At 43.9% G+C, this 21,147-nt stretch overlaps 1 protein-coding gene across 4 annotated transcripts in view; it reads left to right on the top strand.

The window, feature by feature from the left end:
• Nucleotides 1–6,900: 6,900 nt before the first annotated feature.
• The window catches only part of LOC129703355 (glutamate-rich protein 6-like), a 41,590-nt gene continuing 27,343 nt past the window's right edge, over nt 6,901–21,147 (top strand). The window contains exons 1-6 of one of the 4 annotated variants that reach the window (XM_055645727.1): nt 6,901–7,122; nt 9,192–9,285; nt 13,392–13,519; nt 14,836–14,904; nt 16,458–16,540; nt 17,886–18,020. In XM_055645727.1, coding sequence (XP_055501702.1) covers nt 7,077–7,122; nt 9,192–9,285; nt 13,392–13,519; nt 14,836–14,904; nt 16,458–16,540; nt 17,886–18,020 — 555 coding nt within the window. In that variant the 5' untranslated portion in view covers nt 6,901–7,076. Of the gene's footprint in view, nt 7,123–9,191; nt 9,286–13,388; nt 13,520–14,835; nt 14,905–16,457; nt 16,541–17,885; nt 18,021–21,147 lie in introns of all 4 variants that reach the window. The other 3 variants (XM_055645731.1, XM_055645728.1, XM_055645729.1) reach the window with 3 other exon arrangements.

Below are 21,147 nucleotides of genomic sequence, written 5' to 3'. Positions count from 1 at the left end.
ATATTCAAATTTATTGTCATTGTCTCAATTAGAGACAACAAAATGAATTTCCCTTTACAGTCAGTATCATATAAATAAATAATAAATAATAAAACAGATTAAAAAATAAAATAGAATTAAAAAAAAAAGCACAAACACAGAAAGTCCACGACACAGCATAACACAATGGCACCCAAGGTGAGGAAGGCACCATAGTCCAGCCAGCCTCCCCTCCGATCTTCCCAGATATTCACCCGTGGTCGGGGCCTTATGTTACAGTTACAGCTTTATTCTAAAATGGATGAAATTCTTTTTTTGTTAGCATCAGTCTGCACGCGATACCTCATAGTATAAAAGCGAAAACAGGAATTTTGACATTTTTGCAAAGTAATTAAAAAGAAATAACTGAAATATCACATTTACATAAGTATTCAGGTCCTTTGCTATGACACTCAAAATTGAGCTTCGGTGCATCCTGTTCCATCGATTATCCTTGAGATGTTTCTACAACTTGATTGGAGTCCACAAGTGGTAAATTAAATTGATTGGACATGATTTGGAAAGGCACACACCTGTCTATATAAGGTCCCACAGTTGACAGTGTATGTCAGAGCAAAAACTGAGCCATGAAGACGAAGGAATTGGCCGTAGACCTCCGAGACAGGATTGTGTCGAGACACAGATCTGGAGAAGGGTATAAAACAATTTCTGCAGCATTGTAGGCCCCGAAGAGCACAGTGACCTCCATCATTCTTAAATGGAAGAACGTTGAAAGCACCAGGGCTCTTCATAGAGCTGGCCAACCGGCCAAACTGAGCAATCGGGGGAGAAGGGCCTTGGTCAGGGAGGTCACTCTGATAGAGCTCCAGAGTTCCTCTGTGGAGATGGGAGAACCTTCCAGAAGGACAACTATATCTGCAGCACTCCGCCAATCAGGCCTTTATGGTACAGTGGCCAGACGGAAGCCACTCCTCAGTAAAATGACAGCCCGCTTGGAGTTTGCCAAAAGACACCTAAACAAGATTCTGGTCGGATGAAACTAAGATTGAATTATTTGGCCTGAATGCCAAGCGTCACGTACAATACAATCAGTTTTATTCGTAACCAGGCACCGCTTATCACCTGGCCAATGCCATACCTACGGTGAAGCATGGTGGTGGCAGCATCATGCTGTGGAGATGTTTTCAACGGCAGGAACTGGGAGACTAGTCAAGATCGAGGGAAAGATGAGCGGAGCAAAGTACAGAGAGATCCTTGATGAAAACCTGCTCCAGAGCTTTCAGGACCTCAGCTTGGGGTGGAGGTTCACCTTCCAACAGGACAATGACCCTAAGCACACAGCCAAGACAACGCAGGAGTGGCTTTGTGACAAGTCTGTGAATATCCTTTAATGGCCCAGCTAGAGCCTAGACTTGAACCCAATTGAATATCTCTGGAAGGACCTGAAAATAGCTGTGCATTGACGCTCCCCATCCAACTTGACAGAGTTCGAGAGGATCTGCAGCGAAGAATGGGAGAAATTATCCAAATACAGGTGTGCCAAGCTTGTAACGTCGTACCCAAGGAGACTTGAGGCTGTAATCGCTGCCAAAGGTGCCTCAACAAATTACTGAGTAAAAGGTTTGAATACTTATGTAAATGTCAGATTCAGATTCAGATTCAATCTTTATTGTCATTGTGCAGTGTACAGTACAGAGACAATGAAATGCAGTTAGCATCTCACCCAGAAGAGCGAACATAGAATAATGGAACAGTAATATATATATATGAAATGTGACACTTCATCCTCAGTGATAATCAGTATGGGAGCACCTCAAGACTGCGTGCTCAGCCCCCTGCTCCACTCACTCTATACTCATGACAGGGTAGCCGGACATAGTGCTAATTCCATTTTCAAGTTCGCTGACGAATTACAGATGGTGATGAGTCAGAATATAGAAGCCAGATCAACCGACTGACCAAATGGTGCCAGCACAACAACCTGGCTCTCAATATCAGCAAAACCAATGAACTGATTGTGGACTTTGGAAGAATAAGGTTGAGGACCCACAATCCTGTTTACATCAATGGGACGATGGTGGGAGAGTCAAAAACTTCAAATTCCTAGGCAAGCATATTTCCGACAATCTTTCCTGGACCCAGCACACTGATGCAATCATAAAGAAAGCACATCAGCGACTTTACTTCCTGAGAAGATTACGGAGATTCGGTATGTCAAAGAGGATTCTCTTGAACTTCTACAGGTGCACAGTAGAGAGCATACTGACTGGTTGCATTGTGGCTTGGTTTGGCAACTTGAACGTCCAGGAGCAGAAAAGATTGCAAAAAGTTGTAAACACTGCCCAGTCCAACACCGGCTCCGACCTCCCCACCATCGAAGGGATTTATCGTAGTCGCTGCCTCAAAAAGGCAGCCAACGTCATCAAAGACCCACACCATCCTGGCCACACTCATCTCACCACTGCCATCGGGAAGAAGGTACAGGAGCCTGAAAACTGTAATGTCGACGTTCAGGAACAGCTTCTTCTCTACAACCATCAGGCTATTAAGCACTAAAACCTCATAAGCTGTGAACTACAATAGACATTATTATTATTATTATTGTTATTATTATTGGTTATTGTTGTTTTTTTCTGAGTTTTTGTTATTATTTATTCGTTATTATGATTACATATTCTGTTGTGCTGCAGCAAATAAGAATGTCATTGTTCTATCTGGGACACATGACAATAAAACACTCTTGACTCTTATTTCAGTTATTTATTTTTAATTACTTTGCAAACATTTCTAAACGCCTGTTTTCGCTTTTTCATTATGGGGTATTGTGTATAGATTGGTGATAATAAAAAAAAAAAATTAATCCATTTAAGAATAAGGCTGTAACGTAACAAAATGTGGAAAAGGTGAAGGGGTCTGGATACTTTCTGAATGCACCGTACGTATATCTGAGAAAGCTTAAACTTACATTGACACCATGTGGGGAAGCTCACTTATTTAGACCACAATTTGTCCTATAATACTGCAACAAAGCACTTCATAAGTTCATAAATGATAGGAGCAGTGTAGGCCATTCGGCCCATCGAGTCTACCCTGCCCTTCAATCATAGCTGATCTATCTTTCTTTCACAATCTCATTCCCCTGCCTTCTTCCCATAACTTTTGACATCCATACTAATCAAGAATCTCTCAATCTCCGAAAATAGCTCCATCACCGAAGGGTTCCAACCCGAAACGTCACCTATTCCTTTTCTCCAGAGATGTTGCCTGACCCGCTTAATTACTCCAGCACTTTGTATCTATTTTCAGTATAAACCAGAATCTGCAGTTCCTTCCTACACATTTGTCAATCTCTGCTTTACTTAGGTATCTATCTCTTATATTCTTGCATGGTGACAGGGAGGTTGCCAGTTTCTGTGAGTAGTATAATATCATGACTAATAGTACAATATACCAATGACTTGACCTCCATAGCCGTGTGTACTTGCCACTTGCAACATTAGAGTTTCATTCTGCAACAGAACCATAAATTACGACGTGAAACATCTCAAATTGTTAACTCTTGAATCTGGCTGCCACATCATCTCATCCCCCCCCACACACACTTTCTGCTTACCCCTCCCATTTTTAAATCTATCCACTGGATGTGGTATCACTGGCAAGGATAACAGTCATTATGCATTGTTACCCTTGAACCAAATGGCTCACCAGCAGGGCCGGATTTATGTATAAGCTAGACAAGCTTAAGCTTAGGGCCTTGAGATCTAGGGGGGGCCTCGGTCGCTCCACCAAGGTGTATAAAACCTTTGACATATCCGTATTTTCTGAGCCTTGTCCTTTCAACAGTCAGGAGTGTTCTAGTCGGTGCGCGGCTGCAAGTTTAACAATGTCAGAACCAGCTCCGACTGCCCGACCTGCCTGCTTCAGAGGAGGATAGATAAGGCTTCGGGCGGGATAAAGGGTTGATGGGATGAGCAGCCACCCACTACGATAGGCGGAATGGTCCTTTCTATAGTTAACCCTGCTCAGTCTCTGATGGGGCTGGTTTCCTGCCCACCGGGACCTCCCACTCTTTATCCGCTGACCCTCGACTCTCCACCGCCTTGCAGCAACCCGCAGCCGTCGCCTTACCTGCAGCCTGGACTCAGCACTGGGCCTGAAGCTTCCACGCTGCAGACTCCAACTCCCCTGAGTTTGACTGCGCTGGGTCCTAGTGCTAGTCCACCCAACCCTGGTAACCCCAGTGGCTGTTCCACTGGGTCTTCCCCATTCCTCTCAAACCATGTGACCCCAGCTCTTCCCCACCCACACTACAGTCCTCATACCCCCTACCCGCTGACCACCCACCAGACCCCGACCAGACATCGCCTCGGCCTCAGTCCACTCATGTGCCTTCCTCTGGCCCCAACCTCCATCCCTGCCGTGTGTTCACCACCCTCCCCCCGACCTCCCCCTCTCGGATACCGAACGGTCTGTCTGCCGCAGAGGCCTCGCCTTTGTCCCCCTCCATCCCCACCTCAATGAGTTCCGCGCCCGCCGCGATTTGGAGTTCTTCTTCCGAGGGCAGTCTTATGACAATGCTGCCAACATGGCTGGTAAGTACAAGGGTATGCAGCAAAAAATCCTCGAAAAAAACAAATTTGCAAGATTTATTCCATGTGCTGCTCACTCATTAAATTTGGTGGGCCTTTCGGCTGTTGATTGCTGCCTTGATGCAGTGAACTGTTTTGGAATTATCAATGAAATTTATACCTTTTCATCCTCCACAAAGAGATGGGCAGTTCTAAAATCATTTTTGCAACCTCAGTCAAAAGTGCCTAAATATTTGTCAGACACTAGGTGGGAGGCACATGCAAAAGCCACATAAACTATTTTGGAAAATTACAGCCCTATCACTGATGCCCTCAGTCATTTGTACTCTGATGTTAATGTGAGTTCAAGCTAACAATCTTTTGTAGAAAATGGAAGAACTGGAATTTGTATTTATGCTGCATTTTTGGACCTGCTAGGTCATTTCCACAAGGTCAACAAAGCCATTCAGAAATCCAAACTGTTATTGAGTACGTGCAAGTTTGTACAGTTCACTTCAGGATTTTGTATGCAAAATTAGAGAAGATTTTGATGAGCTTGAGCAACATGCAAAGGCCACCTTGCCAAATGTTAACTACAGAACTGCCACAGGGAGACAAAGAGAAATGGCAAGGAAATGATGGAGGTGCACCTGGTCCTGATGCTTTAGATAAACTCTCTTCAAGAGATAAGTTTAGGATAAAATCCTTTATTCCTATACTAGATGCACTTGAGACCAATTTAAAAAGAAGAGGTACTGTGTACAGTGAAGTTGCACAACAGTTTTCCTTTCTTGCTAATCTGACTGCATCTAATCAAGAAATTCAGCAATGTGTTGAACTGTTGATGGAAGCATTCCCAGAAGATGTTGACCTGAAAATTACTGATGAATTTTTGCGCTTTCACTCGTACGTGAGACAAAGCCATAGGCATACAAAAGAGCACTCTCTGTCTCATACAGACCGTTATCAAATAATATACAAGGAAACAATTCAGATGGCCTTCCCTAATGTGGAAGCAATCATGCGGCTGTTTCTTAGCTTAATGGTCACCAACTGCTGGGGAGAGAGGTTTTTTTCAAGACTGAAAAGAATTAAAAATGAATTAAGGTCCACAATGTCTCAAGAGAGGTTGTCTGCAATGAGCATTCTGTGCATTGAGAGAATGACAAACAGATCTTGGTGAACTTCTGGATGATTTTGCTTTGAAGAAGGCGAGAAAAAAACATTTTTGCCCTTAGTGTATTTGTAGTTTCTTTATTTCTTAATATTCCACATTCTATTCAAGAGACACTTACTGTCACATGCACTAGTCTGAACCAGACTAGATTTTAACAATCATCCAATAGCTTTAAAGCTCTGTCCCACTGTACAAGTTCATTCAAAGAGTTCTCCCGAGTTTGCCCCCACTCCCCAACATGCACACACTGTTGCAGAAAACATTGTTGGTTGACCAATAAATGATGCATTTAATCGCTAGTGCATTTTGCAAACTGATATTCAAAACTTGTCCCAATGAATGGAGACTGCAGATGCTAGAATTTAAACCAAATAACAATGTGTTGGAAGAACACAGCAGGTCGGGCGGCATCTGCGGAAGGAACCCAACAGACAATATTTTGAGTCGGGACCACTCATCAGTCTGAAAAAGGGTTCCGACCCAAAATGTGGTCTGTTCATTTCCCTCAGTAGATGCTGCCTGGCCCGTTGAGTTCCTCCAGCTCTTTGTTTTTTTTTGTCATAATGAATATCTGTTTAAACTTTTAATCCAGTTTTATTAACTCATTATTAAAGTTAGAAAGGGAAAAGGTGAGAAATTTAAGATAATTGTTAAATTAAGTCAGAAGTTGACAGTTTTATTTTTTTTAAAGGCACAGAACAATTATGTTGTTTAAAAAAAAAATTGACTCCAGGCAACACCTAAACGTGTTGATCAAAATTGATTCAACTACTTGAACAAAAATGCATCAAGAGGACATCTAGTGGCATAGGGAGTACATACAGGCTGGTGATTGAACGAAGTGTTTCGACCCGGAACGTCACCTACTCCTTCTCTCCAGAGATGCTGCCTGACCCGCTGAGTACTCCAGCATTTTGTCCATCTCTGGTGATTTGATCCCTGAACTGGTTAATCCTTATCAGTAAAACGTCCTAAAATGAAAAAGGCAATCAAAGCGATCTAGGCATCCAGACACAACAATAAATTTTGGAACAAATGATAATAAAAGGTGTAAGGAATATCTGCGAGAAACTGGAGACGTGCAGAGAAGTGTCTGGGAGCCGGGGAGCCGAAGAGTCGAAGCCTCCACGCCAAAGATCCTAGAGGAGCCTCCACGCCGCGTCTGCGCAGAATTGGCAACATCCGGAGAGTGTAACCACTTGGTCCCCATGGCAACCCGTGGCAACATTTGGCCGGCGCCGCACTGAGGCTGGAGCGCAAAGGGAGCATAGAGCCAGCGCAGAGAGAGCACAGAGGGAGCACAGAGCCAGCGCAGAGCCGCCCGCCGCTACCCTGCTGTAGGGCTGAGCACAATGAGCGAGGATGATCAGCGACGCCAGGCCCGGCAGCACAAATCAGGTAACACTGGACGCTGAGGAGCCAGACAGCAGCTGGAATCAGACGCTGAGGGTCGCATCCCGTACCGGACAAACGGGTTTCGGCCCGAAACGTCGCCTATTTCCTTCGTTCCATCGACGCTGCCTCACCCGCTGAGTTTCTCCAGCAAATATTGTCTACCGGCAACAGGAGCTGCCTGTCCTCACAATGAAACAATTGAATGAGAATCCTGATTAAGCAAAATATAAAATTATGCAAAGATAAACCTAAGATTGGCACAATGTGCCTGTCTAACTCAGCGGATCAGGCAGCATCTCTGGGGAAAAACGAGGCGATTGTTCTCAGAGTGGAAGTAGAGTCCTATTTCAACAAAATTAAATCTGAAATTAAAAGAAACATGTAACATTTCAAATATATTTGGACAGGTACATGGCTAGAAAAGGTTTAGAGGGATATGGGCACGTGGAATCAGCTTGGATAAGATATCTTGGTGGGTATGGGCAGGTTGGGCTGAAGGGCCCGTTTCCGTGCTATATGACTAATTATACAGACTGGTTGTTGTCCTGAAAGTTTAACTCTTGCTTTTGTTCACACTACTGAGTGTATAAAGCTCTGAGTGATGACCTGAAAGAAGGATCCCAATCCGAAAATTCACCTATCCGTTTTCTGTAGATATGCTGCCTGACCCACTGAGTTCTGAACAAGGGTCTCGACCCGAAACGTCACCTACTCCTTTTCTCCATAGATGCTGCCTCACCCGCTGAGTTTCTCCAGCATTTTTGTCTACTTTCGATTTTTCCAGCATCTGCAGTTCCTTCTTAACCACTGAGTTACTCCAGTACTTGGTGTCTTTTTTGTTGTTGTAAACCAGCACCTGCAGTTCCATATCTCTACCGTCTGACTTATCTGGGTAAGCCTGTTCTGCATCCAAACTACAAACTCACCTTGGCTGCCATGAATCTTAATCTTCTGAATCAGCCTAACACGAGGGACCTTGTCAGATATCTTGTCCATGTAAACAACATCCACTGCTTTACTTTCACCAATCATCTTTGTCACCTCCTCAAAAAACTCAATCATGTGTATGACATGATCTGCCCAGGACAAAGCCATGCTGACTATCCCCAATTAGATCATGACTGATCTATCTTGCCCTCTCAACCCCATTCTCCTGCCTTATCCCCACAACCGTTGACAACCATCAAGAATCTATCCATCTCTGCCTTAAAAATATCCATTGATTTAGCCTCCACAGCCGTCTGTGGCAATGACTTCCACAAATTCACCACCCTCTGACTAAAGAAATTCCTTCTCATCACCTTTCTAAAGATACATCGTTTTATTCGGAGGCGCTGGCCTCTGGTCCAAGACTCTCCCACCAGTGGAAACAACTTCCCCACATCCACTCTATCCAGGCTCTTGGTTTTGGAAAACAGGAGTGTATGCAAGTCATTCTCAATCTTGAGGTGGTGCGGGAGAGAAGAAAGAGGTAGAGGATGAGGAGGACTATGATGATCTAGGATGTAGATAAAAAGTAGAACAGTTATTTCAAATAACCAATATAAATGGGAAGGAATTAAATGCCAGTATTAAATGTATCTGAAATTGATTTTCTAATATTGACACCAAAAGGTCACAAAATGCTTTGTGTTCAGGTGTTCTTCCATGAGATTAATCCAACCAAGTAATAATTCAACTTTGGACCTGCGCTTGATGTCATTAATTTAAGATTAAATTATTTAGTTTAGTTTATTATTGTCGAGTGTACCGTGAAAAACTTTAGTTTGTGTGCTGTCCAGTCAAAGAAAATATTGTACACAGTGCACGGACAAATAAAGATTTAAAACAGTGGGACTCCTGTGGAACGAAAGGGTACAACATTTCTAGCGATGATGTAACACGTATAACATTGATTAACATTAATGTTCATAGTTCTGAGTTTATAAGCATTGATTAAGATAAAATATATTGCATTAAAGATATATTTGAACATTTAGCAGGAACCCAGTGAACCTAAGGGTAATCTTTTTAAGAATGCATCTCACTTCCTTGAATTTTAATGTGCTCAAAACAGATTTTTCCTCTTTTAGGTTCTTCACAGTACCCGAGTATTTTAAACCGTTTTACCCCAGAGGAATCTGTAACAGACTGTGATCTCGATGACAAAAGCGATTACAACAGCAGGTGGCATTACTTTGATTTTTTTAATTATAGAGTCATACGGAACGGACATGTGCCTTCAGCCCATCTCCTCTATGTTGACCATCTAGGCTGGTCTCATTTGCCTGCGTTAGACCCAAATCTCTCTAAACTCTTCCTATCCATCCACCTGTCCAAATGGTCTTTTAACTGTTGTTATTGTGCCTGCCTCAACTCTGGTGGTTCGTTCCATACCCCCATCGCCCTCTGTGAGAAGAAGTTGCATCTCATGTTCCTATTAAATATTTCCCCTCAAACTGTAAAACCACATCCTCTGGTTCTTGGTTCCCCATCCCTGGGAAAAGGACAGTATACATTTGCCTTTGTCTTGGGGAAAAAGCAGGAACGGGGTACTGATTTTAGATGATCAGCCAAGATCATATTGAATGGTGGTGCTGGCTCGAAGTACCGAATGGCCTACTCCTGCACCTATTTTTCTATGTTTATTATCTGTGTCCCTCATGATTTTATACACCTCTGTAAGATCACCACTTAGCCTCCTGCGCTCCAAGGAATAAAGTCCTAGCCTGCCCAACCTCTCCCCATAGCTCAAGCCCATGTGTCCTGGCAACATCAGCCTGAGAGTCTCAAAAAGGAGATGAGAATAAATTTCCTCAGCCAAAGCACAGTGGACTCGATGATCTTCTCTCCTAAAAAGGGCTGTAGATCTTTGACAACTGAGTGTATTCTTCAGATCATATAGATTATTAGATATTGAAGGAATTGAGGGATATGGGTTTAAAAATCAGCCATTGTGTTATTAAATGATGGAGGAGATATGAGAGGTTAAATGGTCTGCTTCATGTTCATAAGTCATAGGGGCAGAATTAGGCCACTGTGCCCATCGAGCCATTCAAATCATGGCTGATCTATATTTCCCTCTTAACCTCATTCTCCTGGCTTTTCCCCATAACGTTTGACACCCTTATATCTGTCAATTTACGAAAATAGCTCAGTCTGATGAAGGGTTCTGACCTGAAACGTCACCTGGTCCTTTTCTCCAGTAATGCTGCCTGACCCGCTAAGTTCGGCACTTTGTGTCTATCTTCGGTATAAACCAGCATCTGCAGTTCCTTCCTACACCTATGTCAATATCTGCTTTACTTGTGTATCTATCTCATATTCTTGCATCGTGACAGGGTGGCTGCCAGTGCTTGTGAGTAATAATAATAATAATAATGTTTATTTATATAGCACTTTTCAACAAAACCAGTATTTGAACCAAAGTGCTTTACAGAGATTGATTAAATTAATTGAACAGATCAATGCAATAAATCCATACAAATCAAAAAAAGAGAAAAAGAAAAAAAAAAAAAAAAAAAAAAAAAGAGTAGTACAATGTCAGGATAATTTTCTGAGACAATAAGGGTGGCACAGCGGTAGAGGTGCTGCTTTACAGCACCAAAGATGCAGGGTCAATCCTGAGTACTGGTGTTGTTGTACATTCTCCCTGTGACCACGTGGGTTTTCTTCAGGTGCTCCAGTTTCAATAGGCAATAGGCAATAGGTACAGGAGTAGGCCTTTTGGCCCTTTGAGCCAGCACCGCCTTTCAATGTGATCATGGCTGATCATCCCCAATCAGTACCCCGTTCCTGCCTTCTCCCCATATCCCCTGATTCTGCTATTGTTTAAGAGCACTATCAAGCTCTCTCTTGAAAGCATCCAGAGAACCTGCCTACACCGCCCTCTGAGGCAGAGAATTCCACAAACTCCCACAGTTTCCTCCCACATTCCAAAGATGTGCAGGTTTGTAGGTTAATTGACTTCTGTAAATTGCCCCTAGTGTGTAGTATGCGAAAGAGGGATAACATGGAACTTGTGTGACCAAGTAATGATTGGCGTGGACTTGGTGGGCCAAAGGGGCTGTTTCCGTACTATATCTAAACTAAGGCTTGGAAGGTAAAAAATAAATCCTTCTTACAGAGGATATACATTTTTCTAATTGCCTATGCCAGCAATGGTTGCTGATCTGATGTATCTGCAGAGTCGAGCTGAATAGATTTGATGAGCTAATTCAAAGAAGAAAACTCCTTTCTCATCTAACATGTGTGAAGTAGAACATTTAGTTAGGCTGGGAAATATGAGCTACACCCTTCGCTGAAGATAAGTCATTCTGTAGTCCGATAACAGCGGAGAAGAAGCTTTTCCTGAATCAGGTGGTGTGTGCTTTGAAGCTTTTGCATCTTCTGCCTGAAAGGAGAGGGGAGAAAAGCTCATCAAGGTGGCACAGCGGTAGAGTTGTTGCCTTTCAGCGGCAGAGACCCAAGTTCATTCCTGATTACGGATTCTGCCTATAGGAGGGTTGCACGTAAAGTCACTGGGTCATAGGGCTTGACGCACGGAGCCGCTCAATCCATCTGGAGGACATCCGTCACTTCTGGTATATATTATTAATGCAAGAAACGCGTACTTTCCTATCTGTTAAAATTCGCCAAAATGTTGAATATTTGCACTGAAAAAAATTGTGGGAGTTGGGGTAAGTGTGAGAGACATGTACCCAACTTTAGAATTCCAAAAGTGAAGTGAAATGAAGGTATAGATAAGCAAGAACTGAATGGACTATAGCAGCTAAAAAGCTTGGTAAACATTGGCCGTGCAGATATCGGAATTGAAAATATTGGGAATTATCGCGTTTGCTCACTGTATTTCATCAAGTAAGGCATTATTTGTGTTTTTTCTTGATTCCTTTGGTATCTAAAAATTCTCAGAAGTGATAAATCTGGCTGTAAATTTTTCTTCAGATGCGTTTTCATTTTGTATCTAAAAACCCACTTGGGAACCATGGGTGATTTAAAAAAATTACAGCCAGATTTATCACTTCTGAAACTTTTTAGATGCCAAAGGAATCAAGAAAAAACACAAATAATGTCTTAGTTGATGAAATGCAGTGAGCAAACGACCAATGTTCGCCAAGCACTCTGGCTGTTGTTGTCCCTTCAGCTCTCGCTTCTATCTACCGTAATTTCTTCTCACTTTTGGAATTCTGAAGTAGGCTAAATGTCTCTCACGCTTATCCCGATTTCCATAATTATTTACAGCGCAAAAATTGCCAATTTCAGCGGGTTTTAACGGTCCAACTACGCTGGAAACAATGGTAAGTGCTTACCTGCAGTTCATCACGTGTGATCCATTTGGAGTAGCGTAGCAACAGTACGGGTCATGGGTCGTGACCCGACTGCCATGAAACCTCCCTATACAGGATAGCGCTAGTGTATGGGGTGATCGCTGGTCGGCTTGGACTCGTGAGCCGAAGGGCCAGTTTCTACGCTGTATCCCTAAACTAAACTAATCGAAACTAAAGAGGGGATGACCGGGATGTCAGTAGTTCTGACTGAGACAGGCTTCCTGTTAAACCCAAGGACCCAGCCTCATCCTCCCACTTTAGGAATGTCTCATGACCTGCAAATGATTCCAGCATTAAGTCAGCAGTTTTAATTGGACACAAAGAGTGAGTCCATTTTGATTTTGTTTTCTGGTTTCAATTGTTAAGTTGTCTGAATCTTTCAATATTTGCAGGAGCGGTTGTAATACAAATAGATCCTTAAATAGAGTACATCAGCATTGTTGGGAAGGACAGCATCCCAAGTTCGTCCTGCGGAGAATGCAAATAGGATGGTACAGTGGCACAGCTGTAGAATTACTGCTTCACAGCGTCAGGCTTTAATCCTGACCTTGAATGCCATCTATGTGGGGTTTGCACGTTCTCCCTGTCACCGGGTGAGTTTACTCCCCGTGCTCCGGTTTCCTCCCACGTCCCGAAGACGTATGGGTTTGTAGGTTAACTGGCCACTGTATATTGCCCCTAGTGCGTAGGCAGTTGATGCGGAGGTAGAATAACATAGAACGAGTGTGAGCGGGTGATCGATGGTCAGCGTGGAGTCGATGTGGCGTGGATTCCTTTGCTGCATATTTTGAAAAGAAAATGTTTGCCATGGATTATTGAAATGAATCGCACTCAGGTTGGCCCAGGTGCATTGAGAACATGGAAATAAATTAATGGTCTGTGAATTCCCCAAATGATTTGTGCTTTAAGTCCTGGACCATTTTGGAATGTGTGCATGTGTAACCTTACATTCTCACCAACCAGCAGCAGTGGAAGCAGTGTGTGCCCTCTGGAATCTTCCTCTGAAAACCTCTCTGCTGATGAACACCCACTGACATCAGTATTGATACAGACAGATTCCAGCTGGCTTCTCAGTCACAACGCCCAAGAAACCGGTAAGCCAATTGTACTGCAATTTAAAGTAGAAAGTGGAAAATAATGGAGAAAATCCACATGGGTCTCTGACCTGAAATGTTAACGCTTCCCACAAATGCTGAGTATTTCCTGATTTTCTCTCCTTCTATGTCTTGCCTATTTAGTTTAGTTTCATTTATTATTATTGTCACCTGTGAAAAGCTTGTTTGTTGCGTGCTAACCAGTCAATGTAAAGAATATACATGATTACAATCTAGCTGTCCAGAGTGTAATGCAGGATAAAGGGAATAACGTTTAGTCAAGTGCAAGATAAAGTCCAGTGAAATCCGATTAAAGATATTCCGAGGGTCTCCAACTGGATAGATGATAGGTCAGGACCGTTCTCTTGTTGGTGATAGGATAAGCGACTTATTAAGTTGCGATCCTTCTTAAGACTCAGATGAAGGGTCCCAACCAGAGTCAAAAGAAGGGATGCAACCGGAATCATCACCTATCCATATTCTCCAGGGATGCTGCCTAACATGCTGAGTTACTCCAGCACTTTGTGTCTTTTTTTGTCCCTCCCAGAGGATTCTCAGCTGGCCAGCCAGCAAATGTGGGAGAAATGGATGGGTGACGTTTCAGGTTGGGACCCTTTCTTCAGACTGATGGAGTGGGGGGTGGGGTAGAAAATACAGGTGGAAGTCAGGCAAAGCCTGGGGCAAGTGATAGGTGGATTGAGATGAGGGGAGCGGTCAATGGAGGATGGAGTAAAAGTCAAAGGCTGCAGATGAAATGTAAAGCTGGAGGGTGGGATATGGGTGGAACGGGACAGGGTGGAATGGAAGGAGGGAGTGAGGGACTCAGGGATGGGATATGAGTGTTGGAGGGAGGGGAAAGGAGCAGGGTGACTGGGGCAGGATAATGGGAGTAATGGGTGATCAACTGTGGGGTGCACGGGAAAGAGAGGGGGCTGGGGGAGTTATTACTTCAAAATGATGAGTTTAATATTCATACCGTTGGGTTATAAGCAACATGCTGTCTGGGCAGATGGTATATTGGCTTTTACTGCGAGGATTTGGCTACAGGAGTAAGGATACGCTGGGTCAAACTCACCTCCTGGGCTGAGGCACTGGAATACCGGAGCCGGAAAATCCTATCCCATAACCGACATCCGAAAGCTGACTTTGCAGTCCGGTATCTTGGCCCCTCGCCTAGGCAAACCGTTCAACTCGGCTGAGATCCCTTGGGCCGGCCTCGCAGATAATCCAGAAAGGTTCTGGACGCACGGGTGCCGGGAAATGGGTGGTGGACCTGTATTGTGCTCTTGAATCTCATCAATGTTTTATGATCACAGCTCAAGATGAACAAATGGATGCACAAGAAGAGAGTGAAATGCAGTCATCAGCTAGCTCGAAATCTTCAGGTACCTTCAGGCCGGTTGAATGTGGATACGATACAGCTTTTCCCACTTCACCACTTCCCTATATTCTCCACAGTTGCATAGTTTATGTGTACATGGAACCCACAAATCCATCGCTAACCAGATAATCCTGGGCCACGTCTTTTGTGATAATAATGAACCAATGAACAATTAAACTCCCCCCCCCCCCCCCCCCCGTCACCTTATAGCCCTGGTGTTGGACATTTCTACCCTGGAAAAACGGTTCTGACCACCTACCCTACCAATTCCTCTCTTAATTTTATATACAGTACTTTTACCAAGTCTCCCCTCAACTTCTGACATTCCAGAGAATATAATCTGAGTCTATCCAAACTCTTCCTGTAGCTGAAACTCTCTAATCCAGGCAGCATTCTGGTACAAAGAAGCCGAGCAATGCAGAACGCTCCACAGGTCCTTCTGATAACTTAAGACCTCATCTCACTTGATCTTTTCTCTCTCCAGTCCCCTGATCAGGAATGACTTGATAATTCAAAAGTGGGTGGTTTTGCAGATAGTGAAGATGGTTGTGAAAGATTGCAGCAGGATCTGGATCGATTGGCCAGGTGGGCTGAGGAATGGCTGATGGAATTGAATAGAGTGTGAAGTGTCGCATTTTGGGTCTACACACTGACTAGTAGGCCTCTGGGGAGTGTTGTGGAGCAGAGGATCTAGGAATGCAGGTGCATCATTCCTTGAATGTCGAGTTGCAGTGGTCAAAAAGGCTTTTGGCACATTGGCCTATATGTCAGAGTATTGAGTATGGAGGTCGGGAGGTCATGTTGCAGTTGGTATAAGACGTTGGTGAGGCCGCGTTGAGAATATTAGGTTCAGTTCTGGGCATCATGTTATAGGAAAGATACTGTCAAGCTTGAAAGGGTTCGGAGAAGATTTACGAGGATGTTGCCAGGACTAGAGGGTGTGAGCTATAGGGAGAGGTTGAGTAGCCTGTGTCTCTATTCCATGGAGTGCAGGAGGATAAGCAGATATTATAGAGGTATATAATATAGAGAAATAGATCGGGTTGATGCACAGTCTCTTGCGCAGAGTAGTGGAATTGAGGACCAGAGGACATAGATTCAAGGGGAAGGGGAAAAGATTTAATGGGAATCTGAGGGGTAACATTTTCACACAAAGGGTGGTGGGTGTATTTAACAAGCTGCCAGATGAGGTAGTAGAGGCTGGGACTATCCCAACGTTTAAGAAACTGTTACAGGATGAGACAGGTTTGGAGGGATATGGACCAAGCGCAAGCAGGTGGGGCTAGTGTAGCTGGGACATGTGGGCTGGTGTGGGCGAGTTGGGCCGAATGGCCTGTTTCCACACTGTATTACTATGACTTCTTCCTCCTCACCCCCTACTGAACCTACCTGCAATAGTGATGAAGCCTGTAGCATGTAGGGCGGGCACAGCAAAGCAGCCCTCAATGGATTGGTGGGGGTATAAAGGGGCAAGTTGATTGGGGCGCGGGAAACACGGCAACAAAAAATGTCAAAAGACACTGCCGCCCTATTTTTAATATTTTGTATCGGTTTTAGGAAAGGAGAACGACATGATCGAAGATAATCTTAGTGACTCAAATTCCAAAGCTAGCCTGGAGGACTTCATTGTTCACACTGAGGTAGGACACCCTCCATGCTCAGAGTTGCACGGTGGATCTTTCTATACACATCTTTGTCCAGTATGCATACATGACACATCCTATACAATGAAACATCAACACACATGGTCCACGCTTAATTGTGAGTAGTTTTGGGCCCCGTATCTGGGGAAAGATGTGCTGGCTTTGGAAAGGGTACAGAGGGGATTTACAAGGATGATCCCAGGAATGATTGGCGTAACATATGATGTGAATTTGACAGCACTGGCCCTGTACTCGGTGGAGTTTAGGAGGATGAGGGGACACCTCATTGAAACTTACTGAATAGTGAAATGCCTGGATAGAGTGGACGTGGAGAGAATGTTTTCACTAGTGGGAGTGTCTACGACCAAAGGCCATAACCTCAGAATAAAAGGACGTCCCTTCAGAAAGGAGATGAGGAGGAATTTCTTTAGTCAGAGAGTGGTGAATTCTTTGCCACAGATGGCTGTGGAGGCCAACCATGATTGAATGGCGGCGTAGACTTGATGGGCCGAATGGCCTAATTCTGCTCTGAGAACTTTTGAGCATAAACACATTGTGAATTATAATGAGATACAGTAAAATAAGATAGAGTTATGAATCGAGTGTAGTCTTCCTTGATGGACGTCTTGATGGGTATATGTCAGAATGTCTGTCGTTGGCAAGTCAGTTTTCAGTTTGCGGCTTGCAGTGTGTCACCTTTTGTAACAATTTGGATGTAACCTTGCATGAAGTCAATGGAATTCCATGAAGTAACATTGTGTCAAGTGTGAAACAGAGGTTCAACCTGTTCCTTGGTTTCTTTGGTTCAGTGGTTAAAAACTATTGATCTCAAAATGTGCTAATATTGATCAATTGTTGAGGCACTGGCTTGGATCTTTTGAGAAATCGATTATTCTATCGCCACTTCAATCCAAGAACTAATAAGCTATCGCTATGTAAACCAATTGTTAAGTGGTAGATCACATTAGGGCCTTTGGTTTGACCAATTCTTGACTAACTCCTTTCAAGATATTTGGCTTAAATCAACAACCGTTCGTTTATTGTAATGAGATGTAAAATAGGGCAGGATTATTTATTCACTTTTTTGATGGATATCTTAGTTTAGTATAGACATACAGTATGGAAACAGGCCCTTCAGTTCAACGAGGCTGTGCTGACCTGTGATCACCCATACACTAGTTGTATTCAACATGCTAGGATAATTAAACAAGCCAATTAACCTACAAACCTGCACATTTTTGGAGTGTGGGAGGAAACCAGACATTTCTTTATTTTCATTCTTGGTCTCATTGCTGCTTTAAAAAAAAAAAAATTAATGTTAACTATTTTTGCTTTATTTAAGTTTATTAATCAACTAAAACCTGGTAGGTTTGGATCCTGCCTTTACACACTGCCCAGTATTGGACTACCTACAATTCTGGCTTATAATCGTGAGTCCAAAGAGAAACCAATAGACTACTCAGCATTAAACCAAAAGGTATGTTATTTTTCCTATTCATTTCAACACAGACATTGTATGAAATGTACTGCAGTTTCTGATCTATCTGTAATATATATATATCTGTCTGTCTGTCTGTCTGTTTGCCTGCCTGTCCCTGTCTGTCTACCCCCTATCCACCTACCTACCTACCTGTCTACCTACCTACTTACCTGTCCACAGTGACAGATACAGGATAAGGGGTTGTGTCATCCAAGTCTGGATGACATGCAAGTTGGAGGGAAACCTGCAGATGGTGGTGTTTCCAAATGCCTGAAGTCCTTGGCCTTGATGCTACAAACCACAGGTTTCCCAGTTGCTATTGGAGTAGCCTAGGTGAGTAAACCTAGGCAGTGTATTTTCTAAAAGGGTATGCAATGCAGCCACTGCTTGGAGGTGGAGGAGAGAAGGAGCATTTAGACTGACGAAAGGTACAGTAGCCTAGTCAGCTGTTTTGTCCTGAATGGATTTGAACATCATCATTAACAGAGCTACATTTGTCCACGATACCATAGAGTATCCACGTTCCTTGTGCTTGTTCAAAGGACAAAGGACATTTATTGTCACATACACCATTCCTGGTGTAGTGAAATTTGAGTTGCCATTTGCAGCACACCAATAAAAGTAAAGGGCCTGTCCCACTTACGTGTCCTTGGCACGCAAATTACGCGACCTCGTCGTCGCGTTGAGACGCACGGGCAACGTATGGCCACACGGGGCCGGTCCCACTGAGAAGCGCGGAGAGGTATGTAGTTGTGCGCGACATCGCGTGGGGCTCTGGAATTTTTGTAGTGAACAAAATCTTTGTGCGCCGACGGCCTGTCGCGTAACTGACGACCAAAGTGGGACAGGCCCAAGATCCTTCGCGGGACCGTCGCTCCACAACGCGACCACGAGGTCACGTAATTTGCATGCCAAAGACACGTAAGTGAGACAGGCCCTTAAGACACCACATTAAAGAAGGATTTAACATAAAACATAAAAACATCCCCCCACAATAGTTCCCACTGTGAGGGATGGCAACAAAGTCCAGTCCTCATCCTCTTGTTCACCTGTGGTCGGGGCCTACTTGATGCCTCCGCAGTCGCCCTCTCGCCAAGTGATGGAGCTCCGACGTCGGGAGAACACTCTTCAGCGATTTGGAGTGTCTGGAACGGCCGCTTCCACCCCGGTGACCGCAGCTCCTGAAGTCCACGGGCCGCGCTGGTCGGAGTTCCAACACTGGCGATCTCGGCGAGAGATCCCAGGCTCCGCGGTGTTTAAAAGTCAGCGCCACCGCACGGCGACCCGGGTAAGGCATCGCCCGTTCCGCGATGGAGCCCCAGCGCTGCGCCGCCGCCGAAGCCGAAGTTCTGGCCGGTCCCGGCAGGAAAAGCCGCTCCAATCCCGTTGGTAGGTCGCGAGGAGAAGGCGAAGATACGGCTTCGAGAAAAGCCTCTTCTCCGACCAGGTAGGGAATGATAAATGCAGTTTCCCCCTTCCAACCCCCCACCGCCCACATAAAAAAGATTAGACCTCCAAACGAATAACTAAAACATTTTAAAAAGGGTGAAAGGACTAAATGCTTCCTTGATGTCAGGGATAGCCAGCTACTCTTGTCTCCCAATCTTGAGCAAAACGCAATTTGCTGCAGAAACTCAGCAGGTCAGGCAGCATCTGTGGAAGATATGGACAGTTGACATTTAGGGTCATGTCCCTTCTTCAGATCCATGCTTCACAATATATAGAAACAAGGAACTGCAGATGCTGGTTTGTAATAAAAAAGACACAAAGTGCAGGAGTAACTCAGCGGATGAGGCAGCATCCCTGGAGAACATGGACAGGTAATGTTTTGGTTTGGGACCTTTCTTCAGACTGATACTGCCTGACCCGCTGAGTCACTCCAGCACGTTGTGTAATTTTTTAATGTTTCCCAATACTTCAGTTATGGCCTCACTAAGGTCCTATATAATTGTGTCAAGCCTAATTACTCCTGAACCGACATCCTTATTCCCGTATTCATAGGTTATTGTAAACCATGCCTTTTTGTTCTCGCAATTGCTTGCTGCTCTTGCATGTTGCCCTGAATTGTGTTGGCTTGTTTAACCCGCAATCTTCTGGCTCAGAGGCTACAGTGCTCTCCCATCAAGCCACTACTTGTATCAATATAATGTAAGCAAATAATAAAAGCAAATTGCTGCGTCCAATATTATTTGTGTCTGCTTTCCCAAACCCAAAGCAAATTTGAGGCAAGTATAATTGTGCATTCTGATAGAGAAAACAAATCTCATGGGTGAACATGTAACAAACAATTCAGTAGGAGATACGAGGTACTGCAGATGCTGGTGCTGGAGTAACTCGGCACGTCTGGCAGCATCTCTGGAGAACATGTTTTCCTGAAATGCTGCCTGACCTGCTGAGTGACTCCAGCACTTTGTGTCCTTTTGTGCAACAAATTATTCACGTAGTCCCATTCACAATAATTACAGTGAGCATGAAGCACATAAATAACTTGCCTTCTGTGGGCGAAACTAGCAATTCTAAAGTAAATGTTGTAGATTACAATTTCTGATGTTATACCCAAAACTCTGTTGGTTTTGAGTAATTGTTTCCATTCAAACTTGAATATTGTGAGAAAAGAAATCTAGCAGAACCAGGATAATTGGAATATGCTTTGGTAAAATAAAGAAACATACCTTGGTGTATCTAAGAGCGGTAACCTGGTGCAGTCCAAATTAAGTGTTATCGTTCCTGGTCTATTTTTAAAATACAGAAACAGTGTCTTAAACAAAAAAAACTACTTCAAATAAAAGTAGAAATTGCTGGAAAAATTCAGCAGGTCAGGCAGCACCTGTGGAAAGCGAAACAGCCGATGTTTCGTGTGTGCGACCCTTTCATTCGGAACTCGAAATGGTGATTGTTTCTCTTTCCATACATTTACAAGTGTCTCCAGATTTATCAAGTAAAATAGACAATACAATAATCAAAATGATTCAAAATACAGGTCCACCACCGATTTTCCAGCAACAGGTGGTTCGGCACCTTACTTAATCTGGACAAAATTATGAGAGCACACTCGAAATCCCACCCCCACCCCCCCACACTCCACCCCCGGAAGCCCTCTGAAAATGTGGCATCTAGGCCGGGT

The sequence above is a fragment of the Leucoraja erinacea genome, chromosome 14, assembly GCF_028641065.1.
Source record: "Leucoraja erinacea ecotype New England chromosome 14, Leri_hhj_1, whole genome shotgun sequence".
Classification (NCBI taxonomy): Eukaryota; Metazoa; Chordata; class Chondrichthyes; order Rajiformes; family Rajidae; genus Leucoraja; species Leucoraja erinaceus.
This window is presented reverse-complemented; position numbering and strand designations above follow the sequence as displayed.